Source organism: Schistocerca piceifrons, chromosome 10 (assembly GCF_021461385.2).
Source record: "Schistocerca piceifrons isolate TAMUIC-IGC-003096 chromosome 10, iqSchPice1.1, whole genome shotgun sequence".
NCBI classification, from domain to species: domain Eukaryota; kingdom Metazoa; phylum Arthropoda; class Insecta; order Orthoptera; family Acrididae; genus Schistocerca; species Schistocerca piceifrons.
This window is the reverse complement of record NC_060147.1, coordinates 121,880,956-121,894,102: the sequence shown is the minus strand read 5'-3', so window position 1 is coordinate 121,894,102 and position 13,147 is coordinate 121,880,956. Positions and strand designations below refer to the sequence as shown.

The window sequence follows — 13,147 nt, the reverse complement described above, 5'->3', positions numbered from 1 at the left end:
ATAAAAAGGATAATTTGATGGTCATTTATAAATATTTTTGACCTCTGCAAATTTTTTGACTGTCAGTTAGGTAGAAGCAAACACACAATTTTCAAAAACAATAATTATTGTATGTGTAACTAGTAACTAGCTTCAGGTGTAGGAAAAACATCCATGGCAGCAAGGATTTCTTGCACTAATTTTTACATTTTTGTCCTGTAATATGAAAGAGAATAAGCAATTATGTGGTTTGCAAAAGTTTTGCAATGTAAAAGTGTTTGTATGCCACATAATTCTTTTATATTCCAGGATAAAACCGTAAAACATTACATAAGAAATAATCTCTGACCGCTGATGATAGCCCTAGGCAGAAACCAGTTGGGGTGAAATAAAATGGTGCTTAAAAGATGGTGTTGCTTGCAGCAGTGTTCTTTAGTCCATGATAGTTTGCACCGTCGAACTTCTGAAATTTGTGTTTGTATGGGCACTGAATGTGTTTACGTAGAAAGACTTTTTGCCTCATCTTGATAGTCAAGACCAGTAATGTATGCATGTTTTTCACAAAATAATATTTCTTTGGTGTGCAAATAAAGGATTTGGTACTCACCAGAAAAAAGCTCCAGGAACTTCTCAACTCCGTAATTTAACGGGAACCGATAGGTTGGATCCTTTAAGGCATCTAAAGTATGCACCTTTATTCTCTTGATCATAAAGCTAATGTTATCTGGTTTTCCATCCTGGTCAAAATCTGTAATAAAACCAGAATACAAATATAATTGTTGGACCAGTTCTAGTTTGTAGGTGGAACTGTATACATTAGAAAATAGTGTTTTGTTCACGAATAAGTTGTTAACTAGCCAACTCATTGTCAATAATATTTGGTGAATTTGGATCTAGTAACACTGATGCATTGAGAGACAGTGTAATAGAGATAATTGCAGTAGACATCTAGCCAAAAATGACTCTTAACAGGACTGCACAGTATTTTGTGTTGAAAATTATTTTTGAAGTTGGCCTTTGTTATAATAGACAGCACATCATTGACATGAACATTGCAAGTTAATCCAGCATATAAAAGTTGTCAACAGAATTGAAATTGTTGAATTGACACAACTTATGGGTTGTATGTTATATGTTAACTGGGGACCTAGAAACGACGGAGAGGCTCCATCCCCACCGCAGCCGCAGTGGTCCACAACCCAACGATGACTACCACAGTCCACTTCACCCCTCCGCTGCTCCACACCAAACCCAGGGTTATTGTGCGGTTCGGCCCCCAGTGGACCCCCCCAGGGAACGTCTCACACCAGACGAGTGTAACCCCTATGTTTGTGTGGTAGAGTAATGGTGGTGGAGAACTTGTTTGCGCAGCAATTGCCGACCTAGTGTAACTGAAGCGGAATAAGGGGTACAGCCCGCATTCACCGAGGCAGATGGGAAACCACCTAAAAACCATCCACATACTGGCTGGTTCACCGGACCTCGACACAAATCCGCCAGGTGGATTCGTGCTGGGGAGCAGGCACTCCTTCCTGCCTGGAAAAACTTATGGGTACTCAACATATGTCTACCTGAACCTCATAACATGAAGGAGCACAATCGAGATTAAATACTTTTCCAGCCCCCACATGATGAAAGAGACTGGACAATTGTGGCACTTCAATGAAGGAAATTCTGAAGAAATAATGTAATCTGTGCACATAAAGCTCCTATACTTACTTTGGTTACAGCTGGTTTAACCTCCTTGGTCACTGTCAGATGCAGAGCAAATAATAATTGCATACAAACCACCAAGTCCATTCCATGTACTGTAATCACATATGCATATCTAAACAATTGTCAAGTTGTCATATACAGTTGACTGTCAAAAATTCAAAGTTCTAGGCACAAAAGGTTCAAAAAAATTAGCGTTCTATTTAACGAATGTTTGACTGATCAAAGGGGATAAGGAAAAACTCTAAATAAAATTATTAGTAAAAAAAATGGAGGGTGAAAATTAGGTTGGGATGTTTTTTATTTTTTTTTTTTTTTTGTGACTTCTGGCCTGAAGGCCATCTCTGTATTTTGAAATTTTACAGAGTAAGGTTACATTTATATAAAAATTACACAACTAGTTTTATAACTGTTGTAGAGTTGCTATAGAGGTTGGTAATGGTTAATGAGATCTGATTAACTGTTGTGCGAAATCAATTTTCTGGTTTGCGTACACTTTACATTAAAAAAAGTGATTGATGTCCCATAGCATCATTCCATCATATTCAAAATAAGAATTATCTCAACTGCATTTTCTGTGAAGAGGCTACGCAATGATTCGTAATGAAACCTCATGCACATTATGGAACTTATAAAATTTTTATTCGCGTTTACTGTGTGGAACCAGGGTTACGAGGGAATGTTTGGTAGTATTTTCCCACAGTATTCGCTTCTGTGCATATCGATTATTGATACTCGTCTTTCTATTGGCACTTTGTTCTTCTATATACTGTAGTGTACTCTCATGTCGGATGATGGCAATAAGGTGTTTTTAAATAAAAGCATCATTTTTGGTGGCTGTTTTTGCTAAATCATCGACCATTTCATTGTATTTAACATAAGAGTGTCCTCTGACCCATATAAAATTTACCTTCTTTACAAGATATTCGTTTTCCTTAGTAGCTTCCACGCCACTCTGCATGCAGTACCAGTGGCAGAGAGTTGGTGAAGCCAATGAATGTGAATGCCAAATAAAGGTTCTTATGAGAGGTGGACCCATTTTAGAATAGCCTAAAGTTCCAATGTTGATTGGAATACTCTGTTTCAAATTCTGAAGGTGGCAGGGGTAAAATACAGGGAGCGAAAGGCTATTTACAATTTGCACAGAAACCAGATGGCAGTTATAAGAGTCGAGGGGCATGAATGGGAAGCAGTGGTTGGCAAGGGAGTGAGACAGGGTTGTAGCCTATCCCTGATGTTATTCAATCTGTATATTGAGCAAGCAATAAAGGAAACAAAAGAAAAGTTCAGAGTAGGTATTAAAATCCATGGATAAGAAATAAAAACTTTGAGGTTCGCCGATGACATTGTAATTCTGTCAGAGACAGCAAAGGACTTGCAAGAGCAGTTGAATGGAATGGACAGTGTCTTGAAAGGAGGATATAAGATGAACATCAACAAAAGCAAAACGAGGATAATGCAATGTAGTCGAATTAAGTCGGGCAATGCTGAGGGAATTAGATTTGGAAATGAGACACTTAAAGTAGTAAAGGAGTTTTGCTGTTTTGGGTTTGGGAGCAAAATAACAGATGATGGTCGAAGTAGAGAGGAAATAAAATGTAGACTGGCAATGGCAAGGAAAGCGTTTCTGAAGATGAAAAATTTGTTAACATCGAGTATAGATTTAAGTGTCAGGAAGTCGTTTCTGAAAGTGTTTGTATGGAGTGTAGCCATGTATGGAAGTGAAACGTGGACGATAAATAGTTTAGACAAGAAGAGAATAGAAGCTTTCGAAATGTGGTGCTACAGAAGAATGCTGAAGATTAAAAGGGGAGATCACATAACTAATGAGGAGGTATTGAATAGAATTGGGGAGAAGAGGAGCTGGTGGCACAACTTGACTAGAAGAAGGGATCGGTTGGTAGGACATGTTCTGAGACATCGAGGGATCACCAATTTAGTATTGGAAGGCAGCGTGGAGGGTAAAAATCGTAGAGGGAGACCAAGAGATGAATACACTAAGCAGATTCAGAAGGATGTAGGTTGCAGTAGGTACTGGGAGATGAAGAAGCTTGCACAGGGTAGAGTAGCATGGAGAGCGGCATCAAACCAGTCTCAGGGCTGAAGACCACAACAAGAACAACAACAATGTTCCACTCTCGCCATATTTAACACACTTTTTGCCATATTTACAACAGCTATCATCGTGAAACGCGAACTGCAAGATAAATTCAAAAAACATACATATCATATACCAGTAATATACAAGTTTTCGATGAGTTTTTGATGCATATTATGTATATATACCGTGCACAAATTACAAAAAATGCTATGGGGTGTCTATTAATAATACGTAACTTTTATCTTTTAATGTCTTTTAAAATTTCAAATCAAAGACACGTACAGGTTTCCGAGAAAACAGAAAAAATTCATATTCCCATGGTGAAAAAACTCTCATCAATGATCGCCACCTCTCACTATATAGTGGCGAGTCCTCCAATGCCCGTAACAGCGTCCCGTATGATGTATCTTTTTCTTTATACATGTAGTCTCCCGCGACGACCGGCATACTTTGATCAATACGCTATTTTTTCAATAAGCATTCTTCAAGACGCAAGAAACAAAAATGGTTCAAATGGCTCTAAGCATTATGGGACTTGACATTTGAGGCCATCAGTCGCCTAGAACTTAGAACTACTTAAACCTAACTAACCAAGGACATCACACATCCATGCCCGAGGCAGGATTCGAACCTGCGACCGTAGCAGCAACGCGGTTCCGGACTGAACGGAAGAAATCATCACGTCGTGTGTGCTTCCTCTTTCATTGTGATAATTATGTTTTCAGGAGTCTTATATTTCTGCTTCAGGGCGGCCGACAGGGTGGATGAAGGAATCCCGGAAGTCTTCGGTACTACTACTATTCTGCTGTTACACATTCCACAGACCCAACAGCTGCTTCTTTTCTGCGCAAGTCATATACTTACTTTCTTGATGAAATTTTAGAACTAATTTATGTACGATGATAAGTTATTCATTGCTGTTATGCTAAGAGTTGAATGACGAAATAATTATCTGAACAATAGACGAATCAATTTGAATCGCCGAGTATTAGGGCTAGCGCGCACGGGTGACTTTTGTCACCGTGAGTTTCGTCACTCTTGTCCGGTCTGTGGATATATTCGTAATATTGTCAAACCGTCAATGTATTGACCGTCTCAGGCCGTGTATTGACGTATTGTTAACACTAGGAATATTGACGACGTATTGTTAACACTAGGAATATTGACGAGTAATATTGGTGGACCTCAAAATACTCTCATTTTTGTCAACACATACCGAACTGGCGACGTTAAGTGTTGACAGCTTGACAATATTCTCCATTCAGATTGAGATTGTACAGTTTCACGAGTCAGCCACATGGCGCTAGTGCCCACTGCTTATGTTTTCAATTTGCCTTTGTACATGATATTTTCGTACTTCATCTACATCCACATCGACATCTATACTCTGGAAACACCGTGAGGCGCATGGCAGAGGTGTAGCAACAATCAGGGTTTCTTCCTGTTCCATTTACGTATGGAGCGCGGGAAGAATGGTTGTTTGAATGCCTCCGTGCGTGCAGTAACTATTCTGATCTTATCCTCACGATCCCCATGTGAGCGATTCGTAGGGGATTGTAGTTTATTCCAAGAGTAATCATTTAAAGACAGTTCTTGGAACTTTGTTAATAGACTTTCTCGGGAGAGCTTACGTGTATCTTCAAGAGTCTTCCAGTTGAGTTCCTTCAGTATCTCTGTTACTCTTTCCAGCGGATTAAACAAACATGTGACCCGTTCGTCTGCTACGAGCGAGGTGGCGCAGTGGTTAGCACACTGGACTCGCATTCGGGAGGACGACGGTTCAATTCCGTCTCCAGCCATCCTGATTTAGGTTTTCCGTGTTGTTGTTGTTGTTGTGGTCTTCAGTCCTGAGACTGGTTTGATGCAGTTCTCCATGCTACTCTATCCTGTGCAAGCCTCTTCATCTCCCAGTACCTACTGCAACCTACATCCTTCTGAATCTGCTTAGTGTATTCATCTCTTGGTCTCCCTCTACGATTTTTACCCTCCACGCTGCCCTCCAATGCTAAATTGGTGATCCCTTGATGCCTCAAAACTTGTCCTACCAACCGATCCCTTCTTCTTGTCAAGTTGTGCCACAAACTCCTCTTCTCCCCAATCCTATTCAATACCTCCTCATTAGTTACGTGATCTACCCACCTTATCTTCAGCATTCTTCTGTAGCACCACATTTCGAATGCTTCTATTCTCTTCTTGTCCAAACTATTTATCGTCCATGTTTCACTTCCATACATGGCTACACTCCATACAAATACTTTCAGAAATGACTTCCTGACACTTAAATCTATACTCGATGTTAACAAATTTCTCTTCTTCAGAAACGCTTTCCTTGCCATTGCCAGTCTACATTTTATATCCTCTCTACTTCGACCATCATCAGTTATTTTGCTCCCAAACCCAAAACAGCAAAACTCCTTTACTACTTTAAGTGTCTCATTTCCTAATCTAATTCCCTCAGCATCACCCGACTTAATTTGACTACATTCCATTATCCTCGTTTTGCTTTTGTTGATGTTCATCTTATATCCTCCTTTCAAGACACTGTCCATTCCATTCAACTGCTCTTGCAAGTCCTTTGCTGTCTCTGACAGAATTACAATGTCATCGGCGAACCTCAAAGTTTTTATTTCTTCTCCATGGATTTTAATACCTACTCCGAATTTTTCTTTTGTTTTCTTTACTGCTTGCTCAATATACAGATTGAATAACATCGGGGAGAGGCTACAACCCTGTCTTACTCCCTTCCCAACCACTGCTTCCCTTTCATGTCCCTCGACTCTTATAACTGCCATCTGGTTTCTGTACAAATTGTAAATAGACTTTCGCTCCCTGTTTTTTACCCCTCCCACCTTTAGAGTTTGAAAGAGAGTATTCCATTTAACATTGTCAAAAGCTTTCTCTAAGTCTACAAATGCTAGAAACGTAGGTTTGCCTTTCCTTAATCTTTCTTCTAAGATAAGTCGTAAGGTCAGTATTGCCTCACGTGTTCCAGTGTTTCTACGGAATCCAAACTGATCTTCCCCGAGGTCGGCTTCTACTAGTTTTTCCATTCGTCTGTAAAGAATTCGTGTTAGTATTTTGCAGCTGTTGCTTATTAAACTGATTGTTCGGTAATTTTCACATCTGTCAACACCTGCTTTCTTTGGGATTGGAATTATTATATTCTTCTTGAAGTCTGAGGGTATTTCGCCTGTTTCATACATCTTGCTCACCAGATGGTAGATTTTTGTCAGGACTGGCTCTCCCAAGGCCGTCAGTAGTTCCAATGGAATGTTGTCTACTCTGGGGGCCTTGTTTCGACTCAGATCTTTCAGCTCTGTCAAACTCTTCACGCAGTATCGTATCTCCCATTTCATCTTCATCTACATCCTCTTCCATTTCCATAATATTGTTCTCAAGTACATCACCCTTGTATAGACCCTCTACATACTCCTTCCACCTTTCTGCTTTCCCTTCTTTGCTTAGAACTGGGTTTCCATCTGAGCTCTTGATATTCATACAAGTCGTTCTCTTATCTCCAAAGGTCTCTTTAATTTTCCTGTAGGCAGTATCTATCTTACCCCTAGTGAGATAAGCCTCTACATCCTTACATTTGCCCTCTAGCCATCCCTGCTTAGCCATTTTGCACTTCCTGTCGATCTCATTTTTGAGACGTTTGTATTCCTTTTTGCCTGATTCATTTACTGCATTTTTATATTTTCTCCTTTCATCAATTAAATTCAATATTTCTTCTGTTACCCAAGGATTTCTACTAGTCCTCGTCTTTTACCTACTTGATCCTCTGCTGCCTTCACTACTTCATCCCTCAAAGCTACCCGTTCTTCTTCTACTGTATTTCTTTCCCTCATTCCTGTCAATTGTTCCCTTATGCTCTCCCTGAAACTCCGTACAACCTCTGGTTTAGTCAGTTTATCCAGGTCCCATCTCCTTAAATTCCCAACTTGATTTCCCTAAATCGTTTCAGACAAATGCCGAGATGGTTCCTTTGAAAGGGCACGGCCGATTTCCTTCCCCATCCTTCCCTAACCCGAGCTTGTGCTCCGTCTCTAATGACCTCGTTGTCGACGGAACGTTAAAACAACACACTAACTAACGTTCGTCTGCCTGTTTCCGTATACGTTCAATACCCCCTGTAAGACTTAGGCCTACTGTCGGAACACCGCGTGAGCTACGGTCGGCTCTTGCTAATTCGAACTTCAGTAGATCGAATTTCTCGATAGAATGAACTGTTGTTCAATTCCTTGAATATATAAAACAAATCCAATCACGTTTTGGTACACTTGATACATCGAACTGATGGCCACTACAGACTGCCTCGCAAACACACCGTAACTGGATGTCAGGGGCTAAGTAAGGGTTAGCGCGCGCGGGTGATTTTTGTCACTGTGACAAAAAAGTTTCTGTCGTAACACATCACGCCGTAGAAGTGGATTGCGCTCACGAACGATGACAGATGCTGACCTTTTTTGAAATCGAAGCTTCATTTGTCGATATGGATTTTAAAGAGACGGTCATGATTTGCAAACTCATCAGACGTAACAGAAAAAAAATATAAAAATGGTATAGTAGGTACATTCCTTTTGCAGGGCCAGGCTATTAAGTGGAAAGTTTTACACAATGTTTAATAAATTTCGACAACATCAAAGAAAATTTTTCAGTTTCAGTTTTACGTATATTAACATACGAAAATGCAAATATGAGAGTGTCTGTCCGAGCTGAACACAAGTTATTCCAAGCACTTAAAAATATTTGTCTACAGATTCCTAACCGTACTTTAATTTTCAAATTTATTTCTGAATAACCCTTCAAATTTTTGTGGAAAAGTGCTGGTCTTTTTACCACTTCTATAAAAATATCATTATTAGTATCGTCATCGTGCACCGTCAGCCACGTTGTGCAAAGAAGTTGATGACTTGTGTGTCAGCGTGTTGTCAGTCGGAAAACAAATAGGGAGCGGAGAATAGATGTAGAGTGACAATTTTGTCACCTGTGCGCGCGCGCAGCAATAAAAACCTAGCGACGAGGAAACAGTTTTGTCACGGGTAGCGAGCAAAAGTGTCGCTCCGTAAAAGGAGCACATCTACAGGGGCCTTCACGCGTTCAGTATTTATTGACAGCGGTAGTTGGTCAGACCTTAAATATACTGAAGCGACTTCACACCATCAGTAATACTGACAAAAATTATCAGTTACCGACGCAGTTTCACAAGGCTAAGATATCGAGCACACAAAAGAAAGCGAGTGCTGCAGTTAGGTACAGCTTGCAAGCAAGATCACCATCACACTGGTCTATTAAAACTGTTTTGTGGTAAGACTACTTGAAGAACTGAATCACTTGTACGTAAGGTCCCCAATCATACTGCAATCACCGGTGGAGACTTTAATCATCCATCAGTTAATTGGGGAAATTACTGTTTCGTTGGTGGTGGGCGTGATACAGACATCATGTGAAACTTTACTAAATGCCTTCTCTGGAAACTACGTGGAAAAGATAGCTAAGAACCCTATCCAAGATGGGAATATGTTGGATCTAATGGCAACAAATAGGCTTGACTTCTGAGGACGTCCACATCGAAAATGATGTCAGTGACCATGGCGCGGTTGTGGCAACAATGATTACCAAGTACAAAGGTCAACTAAAACAAGCAGAAAGATATATATGTTCAGTAAACTAGATAAAAAAAAATTAGTAGTGTCATGTGTCAATGAGGAACTTGAAACTTGCAGCACAGGGCCCGAGCACGTAGAAGAACTCTGGCTCAAGTTTAAAACAATAGTTGACCATGTACTGGATACATATGTACCCAGTAGAACGCTTCATATGAGAGGAAACCTCCATGGTATACAATCACTGCAAAGAAACTTCTAAAGAAACACAGACTACTGCATAATAGATGCGAAACAAAACATAAAGCTATAGATAGAGAGAGATGCTGAATGAAACGCTTTGGTTGTCAAGGGAGCGATGCGTGATGCCTTCAAAAACTACCGTAGCAGAATATGTCAAGTGGTCTTTCACAGAGCCCAAAGAAATTCTGGTCATATAGAAAGGCTGTTAGTGGCACCAAAGTCAGTGACCAGTCCTTAGCGAATGAGACAGGAATTGGAATTGAGGGTATCAAAGCAGAAGCTGAAATGCTTAACTTCGTTTTCAAAGGTTCCTTTGAAAAGAAAAACCCACGAGAATTGTCCCAGTTTAATTCTCGTACCATTGAAAAGATGAATGAAATAAGTATTAGTGTCAGTGGTGTTGAGAAACAGCCGAAATTGTTAAAACTGAACAAAACTCCAGGGACCGATGGAATCCTTGGAGATTCTATACTGAATTTGCGGCTGAGTTAGCCCCTCTCTTAACCATAAGGACTTTTCGGTAGGGAGGACGAAAATGTTATCTTGGATGGAGAGTCATCGTCAGATGTAGAAGTAACTTCGATTGTGTGCCCCAGGGAAGTGTGTTGGGACCCTTGCTGTTCATGTTGTATATTAACAGTGAAATCACGCCTTTTGAAGATGATTCAGTTATCTATAGGGTGGCGCACGAAATGTGTTGCCATTTTGTATTTGAATATAAACTTTATTGTCAATACAATCTGAAAGGAACATATACTACAATGAAGAGCCGTCCATGGAGATTTGTTCTAACTCAGCACATGCTCAATATGTCCACCATTTCGTTTCCTAACTCCCTTCAAACGAACACTGAAGTTAGTGATTACCCTACGGCACATGTTTTCCGTAATTTCACTGCAGGCTTGAAGAATAAGCTCCATTAAATCACGTGGACGGTTCGGGAATTATTTTTCCTTTAGGTAGCCCAAAGAAAAAAGTCACATGGATTGAAGTCTGGACTATTGGGGGGCCAATTTTGTCCGTCATGGAAGCGACCTGGAAACCTGAGTGAAATGATCCGCATGTCGAAATGCTCGTGTAAAAACTCCAACACAATGTTTGCAGTATGTGGCCTTGCTCCATATTGCATGAACCACTGCGTGTTGAAGGGCAAGGCAGTAGCAAGAAGCTGCGGAATGAAGCTATTGGGAATCATGCTCAAATAACGCTCGCTGTTCACAGTTTCTTCAAAGAAAAAGGGTCCAATAAGTCCGTGACTGGAAATTGCTGCCCACGCTGTAATCCTCGGAGCATAATGTTGTCGTTCATGAAGCACTTGTGGGTTTTCAGTGGCCCAAAAGCGTACATTTTGTTTGTTACCACACCGTCTAAATGAAAATGCGCCTCGTCTGAAAACCAAACGTTGTTGAGAGTTTCTTCCCTATCCTCCGCCCTCTGAGCAAACAGTAGTCTCTGCTGCTTGTGTTCTTCTGTGAGGTTCTGTGCACAGCTCATCTTGTATGGGTACATATGGAGGTCGCTTTTAAGAATGCGTTGAACAGAGCGTCTGGATATTCGCAGTTGCACTGCTGCCTTTCTACACGATTTCCCGGGACTTCTCTGTACAGCAACTCGTACCGCTTCAGTATTCTCCGGCGAACAAACAGACTTAGGCCGAGGTCGCTTCGCTTCCAATACTGTTCCTTCCTGTACAAATTTATCGTACAACCTGTGGATGGTCTTCTTGCAAGGGACCCATCGTATGTTAAACTGTTGTCGAAAACGGCTCTGAGTCACAACAAGGCTTTTCGTTTCATGAAAAAGTAACACAATTGTCGATCGTTGCTGTGTCGTCAGTCTTCCATTGTCAGCCATTGCTGCTCACGAGTCTCCTAGTGGCAGTATCGTGAATTACACGTCATTTGATAACTCATTTGTTTTTCCGAGCTCTGCTGGTACTGCTGGAGAGATCCCAGCGGGATATCTAATGTGCGTCATAAATTGTGAAAGAAACGATTGGTAACACATTTCGTGCGCCACCCTGTATAATGAAGTACTATCTGAAAGAAGCTGCATAAATATTCAGTCAGATCTTCATAAGATTTTGAAGTGGTGCCGACATTGGCGACTTGTTTTAAATGTTAAGAAACGTAAAATTTTGCTATGACTATAAAATCACTGAGTCTGTTGGAATCGGCCAACTCATACAAATACCTGGGAGCAACAATTTGTAGTGTAGTGTCGCGGAATAGTAAAGAGTTGGAAACGAGGAATATTGTCAAAGTTTCGTTGCCTATGCCGAGAGCCAGAGGCAGCAGGTTAGCCAAGGGTAAGAGGATTGCACATATATCAGAATGTGTTATCACGCGGGGGCAATGGCCTGGTTACACACAACACGCGAGAGAGAATTGCTTAGCACGCGGGTTTGTGTTAGATGGAGACTTTCATAGAGTGCAAGACAGAGGTATAGCGTCAGCTGTACTGCATTTCGCAACTTCGCGTTAAGTCTGCCGTAACAAAACGTAACTCTGTCGCAAGAACACCTAAGGGGCGAGTGCGACAGATGAATCAGCAGTACGAGTGGAACGAATGCGTTCATTACAAACGAGCATGACGTGAGGACATCACTCGTGCTTCGCCGGCCGAAGTGGCCGTACGGTTAAAGGCGCTGCAGTCTGGAACCGCTACGGTCGCAGGTTCGAATCCTGCCTCGGGCATGGATGTTTGTGATGTCCTTAGGTTAGTTAGGTTTAACTAGTTCTAAGTTCTAGGGGACTAACGACCTCAGCAGTTGAGTCTCATAGTGCTCAGAGCCATTTGAACTCGTGCTTCCTTTAAATACGCCAGCTTTGATAGTAACAAGGCACTCGCAGTTAGATGTGTACTGGGTCGCTGCGTAGCGCTCAGCTCGGTGATCGACATGTTAATCTTCATTAAGGAGATATTGCAGTAAGGGCGGCTCATCCAGCAGCAGACGTGAGGGGACAGTACCAGCTCTGGTCCTCTCTGCTGCAGCTGCCAATTATCAATCTAGGATTAGCAGACATCGCGGCAGACTCGCTCGCCGCCAATGCTGAACACATCAGTGAGCCGTCGTCGAGATCGTGCGGGGCCCAGGCCCTGTGCATCCGCCATCACAACCGGGTGAGCCGACGACGCTGGGGGACTGCAGCCCGTTCCGCCCGTCCACCGCAGACGAGCCACCAGGAGGAGCAGGGGAGAAAACGGGGTGGGATAGAGTACACTCCGCACTACGAGAACGCCTCTCGTACCGACAGCGCCGGGACTCCAACCTGATGCCTCCTTCGCAGCAGCTTGCTGTCCGCAGCCGAGCTGGCCGCCCAGCCGGGCGCCACCAGCCACGCACGGCCGAAGTACGAAGTAAGGACATTCCTTCGCTATGTCACAGCACGCAGCGCTGCGCTAGCAAGACGTGCGGCACGGAGCTGGTGTCATCGTTACGAGCCAGCGAGGACTCGGGGAAGGTCGTTGATATCACCAAGCCACATTTTACTCGGCAGGAATA

The 13,147-nt window shown here is 42.0% G+C and overlaps 1 protein-coding gene across 1 annotated transcript in view; it reads right to left on the bottom strand.

The window, feature by feature from the left end:
• The window catches only part of LOC124718750, a 138,281-nt gene that overhangs the window by 69,622 nt on the left and 55,512 nt on the right, over window positions 1-13,147 (bottom strand). Inside the window, exon 6 of the mRNA XM_047244364.1 lies at window positions 587-727. Within this exon, the coding sequence (XP_047100320.1) occupies window positions 587-727 (141 nt within the window). The remainder of the gene's footprint in view (window positions 1-586; window positions 728-13,147) is intronic.